This window comes from Candoia aspera, chromosome 4, assembly GCF_035149785.1.
Source record: "Candoia aspera isolate rCanAsp1 chromosome 4, rCanAsp1.hap2, whole genome shotgun sequence".
In the NCBI taxonomy this organism is placed as follows: domain Eukaryota; kingdom Metazoa; phylum Chordata; class Lepidosauria; order Squamata; family Boidae; genus Candoia; species Candoia aspera.
In genome coordinates, this window is record NC_086156.1 from 49396085 (window position 1) to 49423831 (window position 27747).

Consider the following 27747-nt stretch of genomic DNA (forward strand, 5'->3'; position numbering starts at 1 on the left):
ATTCCTGGAACTATTTAAATTTAATATTTAAATTTAGCACAGTTGTTTTTTTTTTACTTCCAGGAATGAAAAGTGATGCTTGAGGACTTATCTAATTAATTTTCCTGCCCTTGGGTATTTTGTATCTTAATAATGGAGTGTGGGTGCTATTTGTCTCTTAAATTGACCCAGCACAGAATTAAGTTTCAAAACATTCAGAAACACCATCAGAATGTAACAGCATAATCTCAAGAGTTAATTTAACAAATGCAACAAGTAAAAAGTGGAAAAGAAAAAAAAAGACATTTTATTTTTACTGGCTCTGTGCTGTATACATCTGACCTTTAAATCCTTTGAATAGCAGGCGAAAATACAAAACACAGCTGAGCAACTAGGGACAGCAATGGTGGACAGCCCTCTTCAAAAGCCCTGCCAAGGAAGCTTCACAGAATTGTTTTCTGGCAGCTAAAACAGACTCCCAGTTGAATTCCCAGTCAACTTCTATTAGGGTTATGAACAGCTGCCACAGTCCTCTTCCTGAACTTTACCTAGTGAGGAAAAATTAGCTGCCCCTTCTAAGAAAAACAGAAAGGTGGCCCAGCATTTTTCAGTCAAAATGCCAAGCCACTCTGTATTTGCAAAGTACAGGTAGTCCTCGCTTACTGACCAGTCATTCAGCGACTGTTCAAAGTTACAATGGGGATGAAAAAAGAGAAAAAAGTCCTTGAAGTTGCAGCTGTTGCAGCATCCCTAGAGTCACATGATTGCGATTTGGGTGCTTGGCAACTGGTACCCATTTACAACAGTCACAGCATCCCACAGTCATGTGATTACCATCTGAGACCTTCACAGCCAGCTTCCGACAAGCAAAGTCAATGTGGAAGCCAAGCAAGAAGTCGCAAGTCACAGAGACATGTCACACTTTACAACCCACTGTGATTCACTTAACTGTAGCCAGAACTGACATCACAAGCTGGCAGAGTCACTTGACTTTTCACTTAATGACTACACTGCTTAGCAATGGAGTTGCCTGTCCCAATTGCAGTTGGTAAGTGTGGACTACCTGTAGTCTACGGTCCACCATTTCTTTGCTATGCGGGGAAACTCACTGTTGTAGGAAGTCATCATGCAATACCTTGGATTTTGATCTCATGAAGGGAAAGCCCACGCTGCACTTAAGGAAGTCTGAGTCTGGTTCTAGCAACTCACAAGCAGTACCCATCTCATCCTGAAAGAAACAGAAGGAAAGGCTTTTTAAAAACACTTTAGCAAATGAGTGTATAGCAGAAAAAACATCTGTGGGATCCAGATTAATTTAGCAGCACGGAGGCTGCATTTCTACCCATTTATCTAAGAGAAAGCTACCGCAGCGGGATTTACTTTGGATAGATAGGTTTGTTCCTGTTTCTTCCTAATGAAATTAGTGGAACTTTAGTTATGACTAATTTGCCTTTTAATCTCAGCCTAAGTGCAAACAAACCAATCAACAAATAAATAAACACCAAAAATAAGAGATATGATGAACAACAAATCAGAGAAAGAGAGAGAGAGAGAAATCAAGCACCTTACTAGGGCCAGGGAACATATCCAGAGAGTGAAATGGTTATAAGAAGAAATATTCAGCATCGCTCTGCCACTTTTGTTTATAGGGAAATAAACACATATAGATGCATTCAAAGGGTAGATAGACCCACACAATTCAGAGAGCTGTACCTTTACCATGATGGGATTCTGAAATGCTGTACCTCTCTATAAGGCTCCGTCATGAGATAATTGATTGGTATCTGCTTCTGCTTACACATTCTCTGCGTACTGACAAATGAAGCTGATGTTGTTGCTCTCTTTCTTTCACCCAAAGGAAATAAGTTCCAATTAGGAGGAGCATTAAAACATCCTGCAGGGGGTATGGGATATACCAAGCAAACTTAGAAACAAACTGAAGCTTACTGTAGCTCCCCCAATAAAGGGCAACGCAGTTGTCTTTAATGGCCAAATGCGGAGCGTATGAAGTTAGCTAAAGCTGAAGTCTGCAACAACTTCTGGGTGTCAAAATGTGATTGCCTCTACTCATCAATTCAGATGGAAGAAATTTCACGCATTGCTCACCAACACCCGATGCTATTCAAAGGCAGTCATTTGACACTAGCATTTATACGCACCTTACCAGATGCACTGCCTATTTTGGCTTTTTCTTGCCTCCATTCTTTTTAATACTTATAATTTATTAGCATTCTTTCCTTATTACTCCAAAAACATTTAAAGTGACAGAATTTTTTTAAAAATCTGCATCCCGTTCACACCACTATTACATTGTTACGTGTATTTTCAGAGGGAAGTTATAAGAAGATCCAATCTATGGCATGAATAAGTCCTTGTAGGACTTGGCAAATCAAGATTGCTGAACACATCCTTCTTTAATGCTCACAACGTAGAGACACATGTAAGATTTTTAACTCCACAGTTGCTGTCAAGACTACCAGATCATGCTGATCACGCACATTGGAATTGCTATTGATGCATGACAGTCCCTTAAGCAATATGCAAAATTCATGTTAGTTCATGTATAAATTCACAACTCCTTAATACATTTTTAATATTATTTTATATTATCATATTTTACAGACTGAATTTCATCACGTAGCTCAGCAATACCGTCACCATTTTATTCACAGAATTTAGAACTATGATCGTGTACCTTACTGTGTTAATATTAAATTTCATTTAATGCTGAAATGGCTACAATTCTTATATCTCTGTAGCTTTATGTCACTGTATGCTAGACATCTGTAAAGATCTTCATGTTTTCTGGTATGCTCTAAATATATGGATGCAATAAAAATATATATATTGAGTGACATCATTAAGAAAAAAGAAATTGCTATGCAATCTTTGGCAAGTTGCGTGCTCAGATAAAGGCTTCTGCATCTCCTGCACAAGCCACTTAATTCTGCAGAGCAGAAGATGAAAAGACACTAATGTTCTGCCAGGTCTCAGCATGACACTATATTCTACATAGCTCATTAGTGTCTCCTGCTGCGGTCCGACCATAAATGTTTCCAGGTCAGGTTTCTGAAAGGGAAGAAGCTAGCCAGCCCTGCCAACTTTTCCCTAAATTGGCTGCATTGTCTCTGACAGACACCTTCCCCTGTCTCCCCATTCTTGCTCAGCTTAAGGCACCAACTAGCTCTTTTGCTTGTCTCTGTATCTATGTCCTAATTTTTCTCCATTTAAAATAGTTCATTTCAAACACTGCCTCCAACTCCTTCTTGTATATCTCATCCCATCACTCTGTCCAAGCCCACTTCTGTTTCAACTTTAGTTAGATCAAGAAACCAGCAGTACAAGCTGCAGAAGAACTCAACTAAGGCTTAGGCCTGGTGTCACTGTAAGTCTCATGTTATCAGCTAGAAATCCTTTGAGACAGAACACATCAAAGTAGTATTCTAAGGAAGAGACCTATGTCTTTTATACCAATGATTTCACGTGTCCCCTGGACTCAGTCCCCAGCAAAGGCAGCAGGCAGAGTGAGGATTCTAAGTTGTAGGATTACTCTTCAAGAAAGGGGTGGAGCCTAAGAAAGGAAACCTGGCCTAAAATGAGTAAATATGAATCCCAAACCATGATGTTGGAACTATCCATGGTTCTAGAAATCCAATTTTTCCTAACTCAAACTTTCATTGGACCAAAGGGATCTTCTGCTTGTGGCAAACTCAGAGTAGCTATCACTAATTTCAGTGTATTTTAAAAATTATGTTTCCATCAAACCTTGACCTGAATATCTAAGGTTGAATCATTAGCTTTTGTCTGAGCAACATGTAAAAAGTATATAGTTACAAGTGATTAGTATGTTTACTCTACTTGGAACTTCTCATTTTCAAAACCTGAAAGACAAGCTCACATCTCAGCTCATATTTTAAGTGGTTTAGAAAAATTCCCCCATATAATTTTGTCAAGACCTACCAAACAGACTGATTTCCCACTAGGGATACGGTGGTATAAAGTTTCACTTCGTTTTACTCTAAAATACTCTAAAAATATGCACTGTTAAGTATTTTTAAATTATTATTATTAAATTATTATTATTTAAAGTATTTATTATTCTGTTAAACTGAACTATGCGTTCCTCAGGAAAATATCCAGATTTTAACTGGAATATCACTACAAAACTTGAATAAGACTACGAAACAATTATAGCTGAACAATCCCCACCCACACCCCCATTGGTTGTAGGTTACCAAGATGCACCTGTGCATAATTCGCCCCCCCCAAAAAAAGAACCCACCACATGTCTTTTATTGGAATCTACAGTATGTCACCAAATCCTGCTCAAATAAAATATGGATCCTGTATGAAAAAGATCACATGTATGAATAGATCAAGAGGGAGGAACCACAGCTTAACAAAAGATTCAGTTCCTAGCATTTTAAGTTGAAAATGTCCTGGGAAATCGTCTGCCCAAGATTCCAAATAAACAGAATCAGAATCAGTAAGACCCAGATGACGGTGAAATTTGGTATGTGTTAGCTTTCTTTATTTAGTTCCAGCACTAAAAAATTCAAAGAACAAAATATGTAGATTCTTTGGGGAATGAAATAGCAATCAATTAATACAAACCTAAATGGGGATAACATCTTCACATGGCACCTTGTCTTGGCTTTGGTGTAATACTGGATAGGCGGACCTCAGTTCACATATTATATTAAATTGTTACACTGCCTGACTCCCAGCGACTTACCCTTATTAATACTTTCTGAACCTGAACATACACTGAAATCTTCACTATCTGAAATGTTGTGACAAGATTCAAATAAAAAAAAAATCATATACTGTACATAAGCTTTGGGGATATATGTATACAACAGTTCATTTGTAAGGAAAATTGCTTGAAAAAAGTGTATATTAGCAAATGTGCATTAAAGCATGTACATGAGAAAGATGTCTATCATTTTTATAGGGACATTTTCTAAAAATTGCAAACTTATGTGGAAACAAGACAAATTGAACAAGTGAGGAAAAAGAAAAATCTGGATGTGGCCAAAATTAATATTCTCTCTGTGCCAGCATAAAGATTCACAGCTAGTTTAGGACTGGATCCCTAATCCTAGGTTCCAGTAATCTATGAATATAATCTTAGTTACAAATTCTGAACTTTAGCTACCTCACAGGACTGTTGTAAAGACACAATAGAGTTGGAAAACCTGTGCTACCTGAGCTACTTGGAGAAAGAAAGCAATACATCTGCAATAACTTTTATGCTAACAGATACAGTATCAACAGATGTCCTTTCACAATGTTTTCACTCAAACATGTTCTAAAAGATATGCTTCTGGATCCACTGCAATTTCAAAGAATTCAGACTTCTCAGGTGTACCTCTCAGATTGTACATGTTGGTCACATGTGAAACATGATGGGTTATTCTTGCAATTGCTTGGGGAAATACCAGTGAAACACACTAGCTTCTTCCACAGCCAATTTAAGCATTAGGATAACAAAGCAGATGCTTTGTTATCCTAAAACAAGTCTGAAAAGCACAGACAATATTGAGCCAGAGAGACCAATGGTAAATCAGTGTAAATCGGACTTCTATGTTCCTACGTATCTTTCAGAAGTTTTCTGTACCCTTGCTCAGTATTTCTAGCTGCATGCATGTATGGATGACATCCTTATTATTTCCTTATTATTTGCAGGAAACAACCAGAATAGGGTGAGGATTGTAATATGTGGTGCTTTTCTAAGATACATCGTCAATCCAGATATTTGCTATTCTACTGTGGTCTCATAATCTCTTTTGTTGATCTCACAGCAGACCGAATAATTGCTTACCACACATGGGAGTCAGCCTGATGGTTAAGACCTCTTAATTCACATGAACTCAACACCTGAGGAAGATCAAGAAACCACAGCAATGCAAAACCAAGTTTGTTATTCATCTGTATGCTCTGATGAAATAAACGTGAAACTATATAACTTTTCCTTTAAAAACCTGTTCCATTTCAAATCCAACTTACAGATATTCCCAAAACAAACAAAAAAGCAAAACTTAATCATTAAACAGTTTGAAGAAATCGATTTATTACACAGAATAAAACATTTAAAGATGGATATGCACAAGATTTCCTAGTAAGAATATTGATACTGCTACCACAACTCTCCCATTTATTTATTTCTGGTTTTCAAATTACTACACACAGGTTTAAAAAAAGCCAACTTTTAACTACAATCAAACAAACAGCGAACAGTAACAGAAAAACGAGCAAATTCAGCCACATTGTTCTTTACACATTCACAGAAACATGTATGTGACCTCATCACTGATTCACTACTTGGAAGCAGATTGGTGCTCTTGACATTTGTTCTAAGAAGGGGAGGGAAAGCAAAAATGAAGAAAGAATATTTTCTTTGGCATTAGGACAGATGTCCTGTTCCTCTCCATGATCTCATTAGTAATTGCTCGAGGCACACCCATGCCCCCCATCAAGCAAATTCAGGATTCACATCATGGGTTCCCTGCTTATTTTAGGAGGACTCATTCAGTAATATTAATTACAGAAAAACTGTCTGTCCGCCCCCCCCCCCCCATACACATACCCTTTGGGTGCAGTTGAGGCTATTTTTGGATCATGAGATCACAGTCAACACATACACAGGAAGACTGCAAGTGAAGGAAGGAAAGAGAAAAAAAAACTTCTCTGGGGGATTTCAACAAAGTTCACCTCCCCACAACTTTTAAGCTGTAGGAAGAAATGTTAATACAAAAATAACTTAAGGGTCCAAAGGGTACTGATACTGATGTGTCCAAACCAAAAGTATTACATCAGTCTGAAACACAAAACAAAATGCACAGAAGTACAGATATATTCACAAATCACAGTGGATTTATGTGCAAGTGAGAATAGGCAAGTGAGAAGTTTGAGCTGGTCTAGCAGGAAGAAGATCTGCGAGCACTTTAAAAATGAGATATGTGGTTCTGCATTTTCCGGAAGCAGAATTAAAGCTTTGGTGTAGATTAGCTTAAATATCTCACTTGCCCATTCTTGAAAGAGAGTGTACCTGCCTCTTAAACTGACCTTTAAACTTTTTCAGATATTTAAACTAATCTACACCAAAGCTTTAATTCCACTTCATAAAAATATCTCATTTTCAAAGTGTTTGCAGATCTCCTGGAAAAGTTTAAAAGTCAGCTTAAGAGACCGGTGCCTAAGGCACAATCTCTTTCAAGTTGAGCTCAATGCTTGGGGGCACCACAGACAAACCCATCCAATTTTCTTGGCAACAATATGGAACTGGTTTGCCAGTTTCTGTGTTTGTTTGTTTGTTTGTTTTACTTCTCAGACTAGCCTGCAGACCTGGTAGTGTTACCTGGCAGTCTCTCATTCAAGTGTTAACCAGATCCAATACTGTTTAGCAAATGGAATCAGCCAAAGCTAGCTTGGTACTGCTATTTAGTTGGGCAGTATCACTTACTTCCTTGCAATCTATCCTATGAGTTACTATAACAAATGTGAGAATTTAGCCATTGCTTAGAAAAGGACTAGGGACGCAGTGGCACTGTAGGTTAAACCGCTGAGCTGCTGAGCTTGCCGATCGGAAGGTTGGCGGTTCGAATCCACGTGATGGGGTGAGCTCCCGTTGCTAGTCCCAGCTCCTGCCAACCTAGCAGTTCGAAAACATGCAAATGTGAGTAGATTAATAGGTACCGCTTCGGCGGGCAGGTAACGGCGTTCCGTTTAGTCATGCCGGCCACATGACCACGGAACTGTCTACGGACAAACGCCGGCTCTTCGGCTTTGAAACGGAGATGAGCACCGCCCCCTAGTCGGACACGACTGGACTTAATGTCAAGGGAAACCTTTACCTTTACCTTTTTTAGAAAAGGACTAAGGAAAACAATGAACTTCAGGCTTTATACGGCAGTGATCTACAACAGGAACACCAACTGTAAGATTGCTAAACTAGAGCTCCCAGGGGTAACTCCAGAAAACAAGGTCAATGGTGAGAGATCCTGGCAGCTGTAGTTCAGACTCTTCGAGACAGATTCATTTCTGCACTAAAGCTAAACCTGCTCTAAAACTTTGGGGGAAGACCTGAGGTGGCAAAAGTACTCTGGTATTTTCATAGCAATATAGATATTGCTATTTTTTTTCAGGTACCGCTGAAGAGTAGTTTTTATCTAACCAAGAGGGAAAAGCAGAACCAGCAGTATCTTTCTTTATCTTTACATGACACTCCAGTTCCCAATTAGGCAAGCCTCTATCATATTCATTCAACTACTCTCAGACTGGTATACTTTAAATACTTTAAACTAGCACATAGCCAGAGCCTTGATTAGCCAGCGGGTAACGTGTTTTCTTTTACAGTGTGTCCTAGCTGCTAGGCTGGAAAGCAAGAAGGATGAGATTTTGCTGCTGCTGTAGGTAAAAAAAAAAAGGAAAGGAGAGCCAATAAAATGATAGCAGGAAGAGGAAGGGGAAGAGGTCCCCAGAAGCTTCTGATAGACCAAGAACTTCCTTAGATCTGGTGCTGTCAGACATCAGGTAGTTTCCTATGTTCCTTCAGCTTACTCAGTAATGGAATGGCACCTTGGCTAAGGCCTCAGACAACTGTGTACATGTGCCTTCAAGTCAATGTTGACTCCTGGCAACTGCCTGGACAAGTCCCTGCAGTTTTCTTGGCAAGATTTTTAGAAGTGGTTTTGCCACTGCTTCCTAGGGCTGAGAGAAAGTGAATGGCCTAAGGTCACCCAGCTGGCTTCGTGCCCAAGGGAGGACTAGAACTCACGGTCTCTCAGTTTCTAGCCTGGTGCTTTAACCACTACACCAAACTGGCTCTCTCTCAGACAACTGTGTTACTATTATCCATGACAGTTTTGAGATATAAAATGTTGAGATATGTAGAGAAATATGGAAGTATGAAGCAAAAAATGCAAAAAAAAAAAAAGATTGATTTGCAGAATTGCTATACCCCTTTCATGTACCCCAAGAAATTTCTTTTTTGATCATTTACTTATTCCTTGTGAACATTTTTACAAAGCTATTAATCTGTCAACATGGTTATTTCAAAACCCACTTCCATACAAAATTCACAACTGGTATGCTGTCGTTTGAAAGAAAAAAAGATTGAGGGTTCCTTAGGAAATATATCTAAATAAACTTTAAAAGAATGTAAGAAGATTTAATTTATTACCAAGATAATGTATCACAAAATAAATGCAAGTCAAATACTGTAATTCCATCTTTTACTGACAGATCCAGAAATTCCAGTTGCCATTTTTTGGTTTTGTGTGGTAAGAAAGAGGCAGGAAGAATGAGAGAGAACCAAAAAATTATCTGAGTTTAGGGACAGTGATATTTTAATCTTTTCTCAGTGAACAACTTTAGCTTATTTATATTCTCATTTTAAATTTCAGTCACGGCAATCCTCACCTATGATAGCTGATATTCTCTATGAATGAGAAACACACACAAGTTCCAATTACAACTACAAAAAACGGCAGCAAGTGTAAAGGAAACATACCATGCTTGTAAATCCCAAGGTCTTTTAATCAAAGCAAAGATCTGATATAGCTGATAGATGCAATTGGGAATATGCAGCTTAATGTTTAAGTAATGAAACTAAAAGCACAAATTCCTCAATTGATGTCTATGTTAAAAGAGGTAAAATCCATAGGGTTGTGATAAACACTGCTCTGAAGTGTGCCTCTCAATTTAGTGGTGTATATTGCCTGAGGAACTATCAAATCCTACAAGCTTTCAAGTCCCCAAATTAAAACATACAGAATTACTTGCACGATGAAAGAGCAGAAGGAAAATGCCAACGTGAGTTCAGATGTTTTCCTTTCATTTGTGTTCATTTCCATGCATGCAACCTTCATTTAGTCCTGCACTAGAAAGGAAGTTACATGAACTATATTGCTGTTAAATGGTCTGGATGTGAGGAATACCTGGCTCTGCTGGAAGCAGGAAGTTCTGGAAATATGGTTTTAAAACAAACACAGAGCAATCCTGCAGAGGCAAGGCTCTGAATTACTACTAGGGATTAGCAACTAAATGTGTGATGTTTATTCAAGCCAAAACTCCAAATGTTTTATGGATTCTCACATGCTAACCTTTAAGACTAATTTTAGCTCAGAGGCAGAGTCAATAGATTTCTATTTGTAAGTTCAGTGCTGATGCAAGATTATCATCAGCCTAAATGTCAGTTCATTCATTTTCTACCAAAAAAGGAAAAACCCATTCCTTCTACTAGCAAGCCAGAGAATTTTGACAGAGGCTTTCTGAAAGAAGTCCTGGCAGAAAACTCGTTTGGACTGTGTTTTATTTTCCTCTGTCTGTTGAAATCCTTCCTGGCCTCTTTTCGTTTTAAAGGAGACTAGGTCATTTAAAAAAAAATACCCACAGTTTATAAAGAACAGCGTCACATGCTATGTGCTTTCAAATGAGTTCATAGCTGACTGGGTCACCATGACAAAGCACAGATAGTTGCTGTTCATACAGGCACTGAAACAGTAATATGCTTTTAGTAGCTTAGTCTGACAAGGAAAATGCTAATAAAGAGCAAAATTGTGTTTTATATCCATTGCTTTGCTGTTTTAATTCAGGCAGAGAACAAAGACCTATGCCATAGTAATACTCAGGCATGCATATTTCTTCCTCAATCTTGAACAGAGAACCTACAGAAAGGAAGATGCTGCTTTAACTATTTCACTTCCAGATATGTTTCAACTTAATATGGCATACAGGCTTGAACAGAACTACTGTAGATGTTTTTTGAACTACAGTAGGAAAGGCAGAGGTCTTTGGCAGAAGAGATTCTGTCAGACAAAATGAGGAAGCTGCCACAGGCAGCTGGTTTTGGATGTCACGAAAGGCAGAAAACTGTTGTTTAAATTATTATAGTTCTGTCCTGCTAAGGAAAGAAGATGAGAAGGGTTCTGATATTTTTCTCTTGGATGTATCAAAAAAACCTTGACTGACCAAGAGCAGTTCCTGGATTCTGTCACATTCTAATGAGGGCCTGTCCAGTTATTATGCCTTAAGCGAAATGCAGTCCAGGATTCATGTGCTGTTGCATGGAAAATTCTTCACAATCCTTTCTATCTTCCCAGTTTTGAAGTTCTAGCCAGACACCAGAAAAATAAGATATACTAAGCCCCTTGGTATCCTGCTTTACATAACCAAGGAGCTACCATTGGTATCATCTAGGACAGGGTTTCTCAACCAGGGTTCCGTGGAACTCTAGGGTTCTACGAGAGGTCACTAAGAGTTCCCTGGGAGATCATGATTTATTTAAAAAATTATTTCGAATTCCGGCAACTTCACAAAGAATAAAGTTTTATTCTTTATTTTTAGTTTAAGAACACTGTTAATGCATATATACAGGTCTACACATGAAACAAATATAATATTTTTGTAACTTCTAGCCTATATTTAAGCCTGAATGTGCTGGGGTTCCCTGAAGCCTGAAAAATATTTCAGGGATCCCTTCAGGGTCAAATGGTTGAGAAAGGCTGATCTAGGGAGTCATCAATAAACCAAGTCCAGTCTAGACACGTTGTGTACCCATAGGGTTAAGTTCTCTCATTTATTTCTATTGGTCATAATAAAAAGTGATTGGATGGCCATAGCTGAGGGAGGATGCTGAAAAGTTTAGCATCCAATGACGATAACAAGGAAAATGTCCAAAATGATGTGAAATCAGCACAAGATTTATTGGAACAATGTAACATATACAGTACTGTGCCTTACTTGAGGGGTATTTTCTTATACAAAGGCAAGTTTATGCTATTAGCATGAAATAATAAGTAATCATCTCAGTAGTGTTCCTGATGGTATTCTTCACTTTTCCCCATATAAACGCTTAGGTGCCACTGATTCCTAAGCAAGAAGTAAACAAGTCATGGAGAATGTTTTAAGGGTCATAGTGTGTATTTGAGAGATAACTACATAAAATTGTATTTAGGTAACTAACAATGCAACTGATCTACCGTTATTTTTTCATAATGTCGTAAGGCCTAGATTGATAACAAATACATACAGAGGTAAAAATTGAATTTTTGCCTAGGCTCCTTATCTTGCAAATGCTATTAGAATGGTCCTTTCTTTGGAAACAAAAAACAAAAATAACACAAACACCATAAAAGGAACTTTGTGATGCCCCTCCGAAACGGCACTAAATATTTGTGCAATCTCTTTGAACTGATAGATTTCATGCAGTGATTCAAAGTATTTTGCTATCAAAATCTGCCCAATCCCCTCCACAAAGACCTGTTTTTCCTTCTCTTAACATAAAAAGCTAATACTTAGGCTTTCAGTCATCATTGATAATAGCAGCAAGAATGTTCCACCACTTTGCAAATTCAGACTAATATAATAGCTTGGAAACTTTCTCCTAATCATTCATCAGTTGTGCACAGAGTCTGCAGAATGAGCATGAGGATGTGATGACAAAGGAAGTACAAATCTAAGGGCTACTGGCATAATGCCTCTGTGATGCATATCTGAACTATACACTGTTATGTCTACTGTGCTAACGTATGATTATGTATGGCAAATAAGGCACTTCAATCAGTTTCATCAAATGAGATGAGGTCAGGAGGTTGTGAAGGAGAGAAAGCATTACACTAGAATGAATTCATATTGTGGTTTTGATTAACAAATTCAAACCGTTGCTCCACAAACAGCCAAGTACTCATATAGCCCTGTTCATTCATTAGTGTGATGTACAGCAAAGTTTAAAAGTAACTATACTGTGTCTCACTGCCAAGCAAAAGAAAACTTCATTTCTTAGAGCCAGAACTAATATATTTCACATACTGTGGAAGACCAGAAAGATGCCATTCTACAGACACTGTTTTTAGTTACAATGACTATACTGTACGTCCTCTACTGTATTATAAAGGACAGTCCTTTATTTCAGAAAGTTGTCCTTTAGATTTATTTTTCAAAAACTCACTTTTGTCCTTCATTTTGGTCATTTAACTTTTACTGTACAAATAGTACCAATGCACACCCTTTCACATTCATGTGAAAAATACGGAAATTGAATTGTCTTTTTAAAATAAATTTACATATACTGTTCAATTCTAGGTATTTTTATTAGAATACGTGCTTTTGTTAAGTTTTTCTTGGTTTTGCTCTTGAATTTTCCTTTGTAAAGCAAAGTTATACAGGTAATCCTCACTTAACAACCGTTTAGTGATGGTTCAGACTTACAACAGTGCAGAAAAAAACCCAACTTACAGCCGATCCTTTAAAATCACCTTTGTTTTCTCTTGTCTTTTTTTTTTCTGAGTTTGCTATTATGCTGTATGAAATGTCCCTTCATAAAAGCTTTACTTGCATCCCAAACCATCCTTATATCTGTACTTTTATTAAGATTATTGGCAAAGAATTCTTTTAACATCTTTTTACCATCTTCCATTACTGTTTCTTTCTGCAACAATGTTTCATTTAACCTGCATCTGAAGGAATTGGTTTTACTTTTAAGTACTAAAGTCAGTGGATTATGGCCTGAAAAAGTCTTTGGTATATCTCCATTTTGTGAACATTAGTAGCCAAATTCTTAGATATCGAAAACATAGCAGTTCTTGAAAAAGAGCTGTGTCTTTCAGAAAAATAAGTATGCTCATTTGCATCACCATTTTTGTGCCTCCATGCATCTACCAGCTCTAAATTGACCATCGTCAATAAAGAACTTTTGGTAATTTCCCTTGTGTTGTTTTAATATCTTTTTCAGTGTTTCTGTTCTTTTGCAGACAAATTACTCCATTCCCGTCCCCCATTAAACAACAATTTTCATATGATATGTCCATTAATGTATCCATAAATCCTTTGTAAAAACTTTGTCTTCATTTGGAGCATAAATTCCCATTACCAAAGTCTAAGCCCAATGGAAAGTAGTTTCCACCCTCACCAATCTACCATAACCATCAGTCAATATCAGTTCTGGTTGTAATTGGGGGTTTATATACAAAACAACTCCATTTCTCTTTTTAACTCCTGCTGCAATAAATTCATCACCCAAATTTTCGCATATCAAATATTTTATATTATTTTTTCTAATATGTGTTTCTTGCCAACAGAGTACATCTTGTTATAGTGAGGTAACTTTCTTCATTTCCAAGGAGCATTTTCTCCATTTATATTCCACGTTAGGCATTTATAACCCATATTTATGCCAACAATTTAAAAAAGTCAATACCTGTAGCACCTAACCTGGTGGTCTCTCCCCGTTTCTTGTCGTAGCTGTTCAGAGCCCAGAGTGCTCAGTCCAAAAGTTATGACGACTTCCTCATCCCAATGCTAAAGAAAATGTCATTTCTATTTGCATTTCTTCCAGTTCCCCTTTATTTTCGTCTAAAAATTCTCTTGCTTTTTGGACTGAGTTCAATCTGAACCTCTTTGTTTAAAAGAGAAGCTCACTCCTTCCACTTTATCCCATCGAAATGGCATCTTTTTCTGTTTAAGTTTGTCAGTCAAAAATAAATACTCGTTCTGTTTGTGCAGTATTCTAATTGGAATTTCTTTAAATACCATCACATCTGCATTGTTAATCTTCAGTCTGGTAGTAAAATGCTGCTATTGGTTTAGGGACACTTTGTCCTAAGACCATAAGCCATGCTGGATCAGGCTAAGAGTTCATCTAGGCCAGGATTCTGTGCCATAGTGGCTCATTAGAAGTATTTAGGAGGTTCATAAACATGGAGACAAGCAAGTTACTCCTTAGCAGCTGGTATTTAGGATTTGTTGACCGAGATTCAGAACGATTAGACACTGATGGCCCACCTCCATTAATCTGTCCAGTATTGTTTTAAAATATCTAAGTTGGTGGCCACTGATTGGGTTCTTTCTGTGGATTCAGATATGTGTCTGTGTGTGCACAGAGGAAGAGGGAGATGTCTCATGCCTCAGGAAGAAAAATCTCTTGGACTGGCTTTGGAGAAGCCGTTGACCTTTGTGCCTATATGAGCTAATTCTGCCTATAAATCTCATGGAGGAAGTTTTCCAAATGTTATGATGATTTCCTCATCCCAACACTGAAGACAATGTATTTTTCAAAAGAATTTAGTAATGTACATGTACGGTTGCATTTACATTTAAGGAGAGGCAAGGCATATGAAAAAGTATGAAAAGCTAACCTGAATCTTGTTTTTGATTTAGGTCTTCAGGTCTGAAAACAGGCTATAAGCATGTTTCTCACTTGACTTCAAAGACTTTTTTGATGAGAGAGAAAGGGAGAGAGAGATGGTGATGGAGATATTATGGGACTAATGCAGAACTGACAATTCCATGGAAAAGGAAGCTGGCAAACTGCTGTTCAAGACAAATGAATTGCCACTTTAATATAAGCCTAATTCCTTTCAACCAGGATATCTGCAACAAGTTAGGGAATATATAAAATCTTACATTTCAAGTTAAACAAATTGCAAGCAGCTGAATTCCTTTATATGCAGATGTGTACACTGTATCTATAACAGGCACTAGAGAAAAACAAGATGAAAACAGTAACTTTTCAACTACTAAATATTAGATGAATTAGATATTCTTTGAGTATGTGTATGTGTGTGTTGTGCCATTGATTTTTTTTTTTTAAAGGAACACCCCTGGCAAATTAAAATGAACCTGGAAGTTGTGGGCTGGCTGATGTTGCATCCTTTTATGTTCTTCACGATACCTTTACAAGTGAGGTATCCTCAGGCACACAGGTATCTCCAGAAATACTTTGTGTGTGGATGTGTTAAATTAGAAAGCTGCTTTCTTGTTTCCAAATATCCCTTTACTCCTACATAAAATGATGCTTAAACAAAATGAAACCAACCACATGGAGCATAGCCTGCACATCCTCTTCCATACAGAGACCACAAATCTTCTTAATAAAACCTCCAAATTTGTTAATAGAATGCCATCTTCTAAGGGGTAAGAATGGAATGGAAGCCCATAATCAAACCAGTTGGATTTTTTTTTAAAAAGACATGCCCATAATTACAGAGCAGAATATCCAAAATGAAAATGCATTCCTGAAAGTACCAACAACTAGGATTACAAAATCCTAGCTAAAAGTTACGTGGTATACTGTATATGTGGTTCTCATATTGCTAGATCAGTTTTGGCCGAGTATTTATTGATCAATACTGGCCTACACATGCAGCAGAATGAGATGTTGGATATGTATTATTGCTGTGCTATGATGGAAGAATAAGTTTGGGAATGCTCCTGTCCTAACAGCCAGGAACCACGCTGAGACGAGGAATAGGTCTCTAGTGTTTTATTACTGCTACATAAGACAGAAAATCCTAACAAACTGAAGAAGCGTGGGAAACCCAGACAGATAAACCCCAAAAGTCAAGGAAGGTCTGTTCTGTGTCTCTTTGAATGGCTGCTTAATTCCTCAGTACTATGCATGCGTTTTCCCCCCTGGATAGAGGCCCCCTCCTGCTCACCATCAGTACCCATGACATCACCCTCCCCTCCAGATTTACATTCCATTTCAGCCCCCTCCTCTCTAGAGTTCCTTCCTCCCTTCAAAGTCTCATGATAGTCCATCTCCCCCTCCAAGTTCCCATGGGAACTGGGCAACGATGGAAATTCTTCAAAGGAAAACTCCTCCAAGGACAAATCAGTGCTGCTCTCCAGGTCTGATAACGCTTCTGGCCCAGGTGGCTGCTGCTGGAAAACAGCTAGATAATTAGACGATTCTTCCCCCCTCCCCCTTGGGAAATGCAAGCCGGAGGTGGAGGGCTGCGGCTCCCCCTCCTCCTCTCGCTCTGGCCTCAGAGCCTCTGGCGGGGGTGGAGGTTGCCAACTTACGAACTCCTCTGCTTGGGATTCCTCTGCTTGCTCAGTCAAGTGAGGAATCTCTGGTAGAGCGCGAGGCTTGGGTTTATGAGGGAAAAGCTGATGGAATTGTTGAACCAGCACTGGTGCATGCACATCTCTGGCATTCTCCCATGTGCGCTCTTCCTCAGGGTACCCTTTCCAGTGTATTAAATATTGGATGCCCCTTCCCCTCCTCCTAGAGTCCAGAATTTCCTCGACTTCGTATTCCTCCTCCCCCTCCACAATTACGGGAGGTGGAGGGGGGCATTTGCGATCGTAAGGTACTTGGGGGAGGGTCCTTGGCTAGCAAGGCTCTGTGAAACACTGGATGGACTTTCATGGATGCTGGCAGCTTTAAGCGATAGGCCACTGGATTTATCTGCTGTACCACAGTGAAAGGGCCCACAAACTTAGAGTCCAACTTCTTGGAGGGCCTGGTAGAGGTCAAAAACTTGGTAGAGAGCCATACTTTGTCTCCTACCGCAATCGCTGGCCCCTCTTGTCTGTGAGCATCTGCAGCTCTCTTGTAAGCACTCTTTGCCCTGTTCAGCTGCTCCTTTAACAACTCCTGTGCTGCTTGTTGCTCTTTAAGAAAATCAGCCACGGCTGGAACAGTTCCTTGCTGGGAGGAGGTGGGCAACACCCGAGGGTTAACCCCGTAGAGTGCTTGGAAAGGAGACATCTTGGTAGAGGATTCCACAGAGTTGTTATAAGTAAATTCTGCCATGGGGAGCAGGGTGGCCAATTGTCTTGCTGATAAGTGGTGTAACACCTGAGATATTGCTGTAACCATTGGTTAATTTTCTCAGCTTGCCCGTTACTAGCCAGATGATGCGATGATGATAGGTGGATCTGGACCCCTAATGACTGGAAAAGGGCCCTCCAGAACCTGGAAGTGAACTGAGGGCCTGTCACTCACCAAGTGATTTATCATGCCTCTATACCTAAAGACATGGTCCATAAACAACTGCGCTGTGGCTTGCGCAGATGGGAGGCCCTTGCAAGGAATAAAATGTGCCATTTTAGTGAAAAGGTCCACCACCACTAGTATGGAAGTCAGCCCCTGGACCGGGGGTAAATCAGTAATGAAATCCATGGAAATTGTATCCCAAGGTCTACTGGGGGTGGGTAGGGGTTGCAAGAGACCTGTGGGCTTCCCTGGGAGAGGCTTGGCTCATCTACAGGTATGACAAGCAGCAACGTAACCCTTTTTGTCTGCAGTCATCTTAGGCCACCAGTAGTCTCTCAGATCTCTATGGAGAGTTTTGAAAACGCCTCCGTGGCCTGCCGTTTGATGGTCATGGCAAAGTCTCAGTACTTCTTCCCTCAATGAGTGGGGATTGTATAATCGCCCGCTATGCCAGAGGATTCCTGCCTCCACATTGAATGGGGGGCAGTGTCTTGTGGGCCCCTCTGGAGGTCATCCATCCTGGCCCTGGCATATGGGTCCTGTTGTTGCTGAGCTCTCACTCTTGTAAACAGGTCCTCTGCTTGTCTGCCTGCTGCTAAAACCTCTGCCTGGTTCCCCCTCATAGACTGATCAAAGTTGTGAGGTTGTAATATAGTAGCCTGGACCTCCTGGTGAGTAGCAGGGGTTGCCTGAAGGGATCGAGACAAGGCATCTGCCAAACAGTTCTGCACCCAGGGAACATAAGAAATAACAAAATTGAAACGGGAGAAAAACTGGCTCCATCTGATTTGGCGTGGGGTGAGTGATCTGGTCTTTTGTAGAAGCTGTAAATTCTTGTGATCGGTGCAAACTTTCACAGGAAAGGTTGCACCTTCTAGCCAGTGCCTCCACTCTTGAAATGCTGCTTTAATTGCCAGCAACTCCTTGTTAAAAAAACATAGTTTCTCTCTGCTGGTGAGAGAGTACGGGAGAAAAATGCACAAGGAAGCAGTGTCTTCCTTTCTTTGTCAATATATTGCAATAAAACAGCAGCAATAGCAAAATCTGAAGCATCTGAATGCATTATGAATTGCTTCGTGGGATCAGGATGCTTCAAAAGCGGCTGGGATGCAAAGAGTTGCTTAAGTTCTTGGAAGGCTGCTTGCTCCCTCTCCCCCCAAATGAATTTTGATCCTTTCTTCAAAAGCTGTGTGAGGGGTCTAGTCCTGTCACTAAAATTCTTTATGAACTGCCTATAGAAATTGGAGAACCCTAGAAATCTTTGTACATCTTTCACATTTCGGGGGGGGGGGGTTGCCAAGAGAGAATTGCCTGGACCTTTGAAGGATCCATGGATATGCCTTCTGTTGATATTCTATAGCCCAGGAAATGTAATTCAGTTAAATCGAAGGCACACTTCTCTAGCTTGGCGAACAGCTTGTTCTCTCTCAGTCTTTGTAAGACATTACGTACATGGGTTACATGAGTTGTTCTCTGAGGATGCTCAGAGAATATTAATATGTCATCTAGATAAATGACCAGATACTTATCTAGTAAATCAGAGAAAATTTCATAAATCAGGAAAATATGGCTCCTGCATTAGTCAAGCCAAAGGGCAAAACAAGGTACTTAAATTTACCAAACCTGGTATCGAAGGCAGTCAGATATTCATGCCCCTCTTTCATCCGGATCAGATTGTACGCATTCCTGAGGTCCAACCTAGTAAAAATGCGTGCTTTCTGTAAGCGATCCAGCAAATCAGATATTAGGGGGAGTGGGTAATTTTCCTTGACCATGACTTTATTGAGGGAGCTGAAATCATGCACCACTCTCATGGGTGCCTCCTGGGTTGCCAGTGCCAACGGGTCAGGCTTCTTTGGTACGAAGAAGGTAGGAGCAGACGCTGGGGAAGTAGATGGTCGGATGAAACCCTTTTGGAGATTAGAATCCAAGTAATCTTTTAAGGTGGCTAGTTCCTTGGGGGACATGGGATATTGTTTCCTTGCTGGAATCTTGGCTCCTGGTATCAACTCAATGGTGCAATCACAGTCCCTATGGGGGGGCTGTAGTGCTGTGGCCTCTTGTTTGCTGCAAACGTCTGCGAAATCTGCATACTTGGCTGGCAACTGGACCTCCCCTGCTTCCATGGCTGCATTGGTTGCTGGAGAGCAGAGAGCGGCTTGAATCTTGTGGTGCTGGCATTCCTTAGCTGGGAAGGAGACTGCTCCCGTAGTCCAGTCCAACAATGGGTTGTGGATCTGCAGCCAAGGTGTGCCCAGGACTATAGGCACATTAAGTGATGCAGTAACATAAAGTTGGATCCACTCAGTGTGGTCTCCCGTTGTTAGTTGCAAATGTTCTGTGAAACTTCAAATCGGCCCTGCCTTTAGGGGCTGGCCGTCAATGGTCTCGACTTCTATGGGACGTGGCAATTCCACGGTCGAGATGTTCAGGTCTTGTACAGTCTGTACATCAATAAAATTGGTGGAAGCACCAGAATCCACGAGGGCCTCTAGCTTGACCTGGTGCTCTGGGTTGACGTGCATCATTACTGGTAAGTAGTAAAAGGATTGCCTGGAATCCTCGGAATGAGCCCTTCTTAACTGATTGATGGTCTCCCTGCTGAGCTCTGTGGAGGGAGACCGATGGAGTTTCCCTGGTTGGAAGTAGAGGCGGAGGTGGCTCTTGGTTCTGCTGCTTGCCCTGGGGCTCTTACGGAATTTGCTTGGCTTCTCACTGGGCAAGCTCTCACCATATGCCCCTGGACTCCGCAGTAGAAACAGAGGGCTCTCTCTTTCCTTCTCTGTCTCTCAGCCTCGGAAGTAAGCCTCCTGCTCACCCCGATCTGCATCGGCTCCTCTGGTCCTGAGTAGAGAGATGCTGCAGAGAGAGCTGGAAATCCTGGAAGCGCTCTGAGGCCCCTGTTTCTCCCCAGCTGCATCTGTCTGAGCTCTTCTAGCCTGGCGTCTATGACCACAGACAACTGATATAAACCTTCTAGGGTAGCTGGTGTTCCCTGGCGCACTAATTCATTTTTAATTTCCTCACCCAGTCCCTGTTTGAATTGGTCTTTCAAGGCGCTCTCATTCCAGTCCAGATCTCCTGCTAACAGCTTGAAATCAGCAATGTAAATTCCCACCCTCTTGTTGCCTTGCTTGAGCTTCCGAATTTCCCGGTTGGCAGTGACCTCTCTGATCAGGTCGTCAAAGTGTGCTCGGAACCCTGCCAGAAAATTCTGGTAGTCGTTGAGAATTGGGTCGTTGTTCTCCACCATGGGAATAGCCCATTTGGCTGCTGGGCCCTTTAGCAGACTTAAAATGAAGGTGACTCTGGTTTGGTCTGTGGGAAACTCTGCCGGTCTGCTGTCGAAAAACATTGTGCACTGTGTGAGAAAGGTTCTCAACTGTCCTGCTTCTCCTCCAAACTTCTCTGGTAAACTGCCTTGGGATCTCAAGACTACCAGCGGAGCTGCTGCTGCTGCTGCTGGCACCGGTTGTGGGTTAACCGGAGCTGGTTGTTGTAACTGCTGTAGCATAGCTGCTTGTAAGGTGTTGATCTGGAGATCTACTTGTTGGTGGTGTTGTTGCAGGGCTGCTGCCAATTGTTGGATGGCTTGCCGCATTTCCTGGTTTTCCGAAGACATTTTCCCAAAAGTCTCTCCTTTATTTTTTTTTGTTCCTCCCTCTTTCAATGGGAGTAGGAGTTTGTTAGGATTGATGTCCTAACCATCAGGAACCACACTGAGATGAGGAATAGGTCTCTAGTGTTTATTACTGCTACATAAGACAGAAAATCCTAACAAACTGAAGAAGCGTGGGAAAACCCAGACAGATAAACCTCAAAAGTCAAGGTGGGTCTGTTCTGTGTCTCTTTGAATGGCTGCTTAACTCCTCAGTACTACGCATGCATTTTCCCCCCTGGATAGGGGCCCCCTCCTGCTCACCATCAGTGCTCATGACAGCTCCCCCCAACACTAAGCATTTTCTACACACAGAAAAGCAATTCAGCAATCAAAGGGCTGTGCTAGATCTACCTGTTTAAAGGTTTCCATCTGAAGGTTGAGTAAGCTTGTTCTACTGGGGGAAGTGTTTTCAAGTGGCATAATCCACCTTCAACATGAGATGATCTACCACCCTAGCATTCTGCTGCATGTTTAGACCCAGTATAACTTAGTATAGGTTGAACCTTGAACACAGGGGCACATGAAAATTTATCTGAACTCATGTCCTCCTCTGAAAATCCCAGATTAAATATAGATCTGGTGTTTTTCAGTAACAACTGTCTCTGATTATTTATTTATTTATTTTACAAATTTATTCACCGCCCATCTCACCCCTACGGGGGGACTCTGGGCAGCTTACAATGAAACAGGATTAAAATATAAAACCATTTCAGTACAACAACACAATAAAATAAGAATATAGTAAAATCTAAGTGGCAAGAGATTTTAATCAGTCCGTGAGTGTAGCAAGCCCCTCAATATCACTTAGGGCACTAGCCATCCCCAGGTATAACTATTCCCCCTCCCATTCCAAGCCTGCTGACAAAACCAGGTCTTTAGTCTTTTTCAGAAGTCCAGGAGTGAAGGGGCCTGTCGGACCTCTGGGGGAAGGATGTTCCAAAGGGCGGGAGCCACAGCAGAGAAGGCACGCTTCCGAGACCCCGCTAGATGGAATTCTTTTATAGATGGGTTCCGTAACATGCTCTCCCTGCATGACCAGGTGGGGCGGGTCGATGTAATAGGGATGAGACAGTCCCTCAGATATCCTGGTTCCATGCCATGTAGAGCTTTAAAAGTGATGACCAACACCTTGAATTGGACCAGGAACCAAACTGGGACCCAGTGCAGCTCATGCAACAAAGGTGTTATGTGTGCAAATCTTGGGGCACTCAAGATTGTCCACACAGCCACATTCTGGACCAGCTGTAGCTTCTGGATATTCTTCAAGGGTAGCCCCATGTAGAGCGCATTACAGTAGTCTATATGGGAGATGAACAAGGCATGAGTGACCGTTCGGAGGGCTTCTCGGTCCAGGAAAGGGCGTAACTGGCGCACAACACGTAGCTGCACAAAGGCCCTCATGGCCACAACTGCCACCTGCTCTTCGAGCAGGAGTCATGAGTCCAAGAGGACCCCCAAGTTATGCACCAAATCTGAATGGGGCAGTGCAACCCCATCCAGCACTAAAGATGACAAGTGCCTGGCATGCGAGGTGCCGTTAATCCACAGCCACTCTGTCTTACTAGGGTTCAGTCGAAGCCTGTTGTTCTCCATCCAGGCCCCCACAGCCCCCAGGCACTCGGAAAGGGTGTCACGGCATCACTTATTTCACCCGGGATGGAGATATACAATTGAGTATCATCAGCATACTGATGATACCTCATCCCATGGTGACGGATGATCTTGCCCAGCGGTTTCATGTAGATGTTAAATAGGAGAGGAGAGAGAACCGAACCCTGCGGCACCCCACAAAGAAGGGGCTGTGTGGCCAATCTCTCCTCCCCTATCAACACCGACTAGGACCAGCCCTGGAGGAAGGAGGTGAACCAGCGCAACACTACGCTGCCCACCCCCAACTCCCTGATCTGACCCAAAAGGATACCAAGGTCGATGGTATCGAAAGGCGCTGAAAGAACACGGAGAGCCAGGATGGATGCACTCCCTCCATCCCTCTCCCACCAGAGATCATTCATAAGTGCGACCAATGCTGTTTCCATCCCATAACCGGGCCTGAAACCCGACTGAAAGGGGTCTAGATAATCCGTTTCATCCATGATCCTCTGGAGCTGCAATGCCACCACCTTCTCAACCACCTTCCCCAAAACAGGTAGGTGGGAGACGGGGTGAAAATTGTCCAGTACGCTGAGATCCAGCGATGGTTTCTTGAGGAGGGGGCACACCAGCGCCTATTTGAAGGCTGCCAGAAATACCTCCTCTTTCAAGGATGCATTTACCATTGCCTGGACCCAACCACGTCACCTCCTGTACTGCCTTCACCAGCCAGGAGGGGTATGGATCTAATTGACAAGTGGTGGCGTTTACAGCCAAGAGAATCCTGTCTACTTCCTCGGGCTCAACAGGATCAAACTGTTCCCAGATCACAGAGTAAGAATGTTCCCTGGGCATCTCCACAGATAATGCCTCATGCTCAGAGTCCAACTTGGAGCGAATCTGAGCAATTTTATCCTGCAGATGCCTAGAAAACTCCTCAGCTCGGCCCTGAAGATGGATCTCTAAGTTCCCTTTCCCCAAGAGGGATCGGGTAATCTTAAACAGGGCCGCCGGGCCGCATTCTGCGGATGCAATAAGAGCGGAGAAATACTGACATTTCGCCACTCTTACTGCCACAAGGTAGGCCTTAATAGCAGCTCTAGCTTGTGTTCGGTCAGATTCGGTCTTTGTCTTCCTCCAATGGCGCTCTAGGCATCTCTTAATCCTCTTCAGAACCCTCAACTCCTCCATAAACCACGGGGAGTGTCGGGTTTGATGGGATAAGAGAGGCCGCACAGGCACGATCCTGTCCAAGGCCCTGGCCGCCTCCCTATTCCAGGCAGCAGCCAGGGCCTCCGCTGGACCGTGCAGCAGATCCCCGGGTATAACCCCCAGCTCCCTCTGAAACCCTACAGGGTCCATTAGTCACCGGGGGGAGACCAATTGAATAGGTCCTGCCTCCCTGCGGAGGGGGGTGACATAGGAGAATCTCAGGCTCACCAGGGCATGATCTGACCATGACAGTGGGGGTAGCTGTAACTCTCCCCTCAGATCACGTTGCCATTGCTCCGACAAGAAAACTAAGTCCGGGGTGAGGCCGCTGTCCCGAGTTGGGTCTCGAATAATCTGAATCAGGTCCATGGCCACCATGGTGGTCATGAACTCCCGAGCTACCTCTGAGGCCCGACCCAGGGACAGCAAGTTGAAGTCCCCCAGAACCATAAGCCTGGGGAACTACACCACCAACCCTGAGATGGCCTCCAGCAGCTCAGGCAGGGAGGTTGCTACACAGCAGGGAGGCTGGTACACTACCAACACGCCCAACTGTTCCTGAGAGCCCAACTTGAAAAACGGTCTCACACCCTGTCACTTGTGGAGCATGGCCCCTGACGGCCACAAGAGATTCCCGGATGACAACAGCCACCCCTCCTCCCCTGCCCTGACTCAGCTGGTGCCATACTCGAAACCCGGCCAGGCACATCTCTGAAAGAGGAACACCTCCTTCCAGGCCCAGCCAGGTTTCAGTAATGCATGCCAGGTCAGCCCCCTCGTCTGCGATCAAATCGCAAATGAGCGGGGCCTTGTTGTTAACAGACCTGGAATTATAAAGCAGCAGCCGCAGATCAGGGCCTCCATGGATCTGCTGACCAGGGTCTGGATTTGAGCATGGAGGGCCAGAACACATCTCCAGTAATAAACACCGGTGTTGTCTTCCCCATAGATGGCCCGCCCTCCGGCTCCCGTCATAACATCCCTGACCCGTCACCACCTCGATCCTCTGTCCCGCCCTACAATCTCCCAAGTCTTGCAATCCATTCGCCCCGATTAAGTTGCAAAAGCACAGGATGTCAAAAAATCAAATGATTGAACAATTAGGCACAGAATTTTATTACTGTAAATCTGCATGGCAGAGCAACAATGGATGCAAACATTGAAACAGTCAGGCATATGCCACAAGACCAAACAGCATTTTGTTCTGTTATACTTAGGGTCACCATGAGTTGTAAATGACTTGACACCAACTAACAACAACAACAACTAGTTTTTAATAATACCATTTCATCTTGCCAGACATAACTGCAATTTCAAACAGAGCAATCCTATACCATAACTAGTTAATCTAATTCATTTTCAAATGAATTTGGTTTCACATCCATTAGGTAAACGGAAACCATTTGAACAATAATATATAAAATGGGACAACAAAATAAACACTGCTCTGCAAAATTATTTTAAATGGTGAATGACAAAGGTTCAATATCAGGTCTCTAGAATATTTGTGAAGATAAGAAAATGTTGCAGGCATGATTTTTCAACGCCCCACTCCCTTCTACACATATTTCCTAATATTAAAAGGCAAATACCATCTTCATGTAAAAAACTGAAAGATAGTATTTTAATTCAAAAGGTGCTGTGAGTTAAAAATGTCCTGCACTTTTCCCTATCAGTAAAAGAAGCTCATCTGGCGGGGTCCAGGAAGTGGGCCTTCTCCTCAGTAGCTCCCGCCCTGTGGAACATGCTGCCCCCGGAGGTGTGATTGGCCCCATCGCTCCTGGCCTTTCAGCGGAGTCTGAAGACCTGGTTCTGCTGCCTCGCTTGGGGTGGAGAGGGGAATAGAGCTACATGGGGATGGTTGTTATAGACCACTCCTCCCACACTTGGACTGTTTTAGATGTTTCATCACTTGGATTTTTTAGTCTTTATTTTTTATTTCTATTTATAGTATTTTTACTGTATTTTACTTTTTGTATTATTGTGATGGTTTTAATCGCTCGTTGTAAACCGCCCAGAGGCCTCTGATGGGAGGAGATGGTTGAGGATAAATTAGATAGATAGATAGATAGATAGATAGATAGATAGATAGATAGATAGATAGATAGATAGATAGATAGATAGATAAAACTTTTCGAGAACCCTAAAGACCTCATTTGAGGCACACAGCCTGAGGTCTCAGGTTTTGTACATAATACATTTTGCTCCAAATGTTCTTACGTTTTCTTGCTCCACACCCAGATCATTTTGGGGAGCTGCCTCACCCCCTTGAATACTTTATTTTCCTTTTGCAGCGCACTTCCCACCTCTACCATATTCTTTTTGAGAGAGCATACAACGTTCTAGTGTGTTCACCCACAGGTTTGTATAAAGGATTACAATACCGGCTGTTTTAGTTACTGTATTTACTCGTGTATAAGCCATCTGCAGATAAGCCAACCTGTAATATTGAACCACGTTACCAGGAAAAAACAAGTGCCACCCACAGGTAAGCCAACCTGCGAAATGGCAGCCAAAATACTGGTTATATATTTAATATATTATTAAAAACAGAAAACAGAATCTGTTGATTTACCTCAAATTTTCTAGCAGCAGCAGAATTATTCATATCCTCTGCTCTACTAATAACTTTTAGCTTGAAAACTGCATTAATAGCTAACTGTTGGTGATTTCCAGGCATGGTTATCTACCAGAAATGTGTGCAGTGAAAGGTGGGAAACTACAAATGTTTACATCATTATTTAAAGCCCGAGATTTAAAAAAAAAAATCCATGGATAAGCCAAAGCTGATTTTTAGGGTGCATTTTGGAGCCAAAAATTCTTGGCTTATACGTGAATATATATGGTGCTTTACAGCGGACTATGTTTCTTCCCCAGTAGCCACAATATCTGCTTACAGCTGTCCTCTACACCCTCAAAATCCTGTTCCTGATTAGTTTTGGGTAGTTTCCTATTAACTTGTATGTGAAATTAGGGGATTCCCCCCCAATGTACATAACTTTATATTTTCTTACAAAAACATGATTACAGCATAAAAATACATAAAAACACTGATGTAAAAAGTGATCAATAATAATGGGGAAAGAAAATTGGGTACGTCAGGTTTCTCACACTATTAACCAAGTCTATTTCTCATGTTCTACCAACATTTCACAGTGTTCAACTACGATTCAGAAAGAAACTCAAATATGGTGATCTCATTCCTGGCAATACCTGTGAAGCTGTCAATTATACGTAACAGGCACTGGAACACAAGGGAATATTTAGTATGATATTCTTATTAAGGCCTTATTAGGTTACAGAAAACATTTGGGTTGCTGCATAGCAGCCAGCCTGATCCACAACGGAAAAAAGTCCCCTTGAATCTATTTAAAGATTGTATCAAATACTAAAAGAGAATAATTTATTGAGCTTCAGAGATCTTCAAAATCTTTTTATTTTGAATCTCGATTTATCATGATAATGAGATCAACCACATACCAACCGCAAAATGCCACTTGAGAAATATGAGTTCTCAAATCTCCAAAGATCCATCTTCACTCTAGAGAGATGGAAACATTTTCTTGTCGCTTTTCAACTC

At 41.6% G+C, this 27747-nt stretch overlaps 1 protein-coding gene across 1 annotated transcript in view; it reads right to left on the bottom strand.

Annotated features, from left to right (window-relative positions):
- Positions 1 to 27747, bottom strand: part of ITGA9 (integrin subunit alpha 9) — a 245912-nt gene that overhangs the window by 55354 nt on the left and 162811 nt on the right. The window contains exon 19 of the mRNA XM_063304073.1: positions 1115 to 1207. Within this exon, the coding sequence (XP_063160143.1) occupies positions 1115 to 1207 (93 nt within the window). The remainder of the gene's footprint in view (positions 1 to 1114; positions 1208 to 27747) is intronic.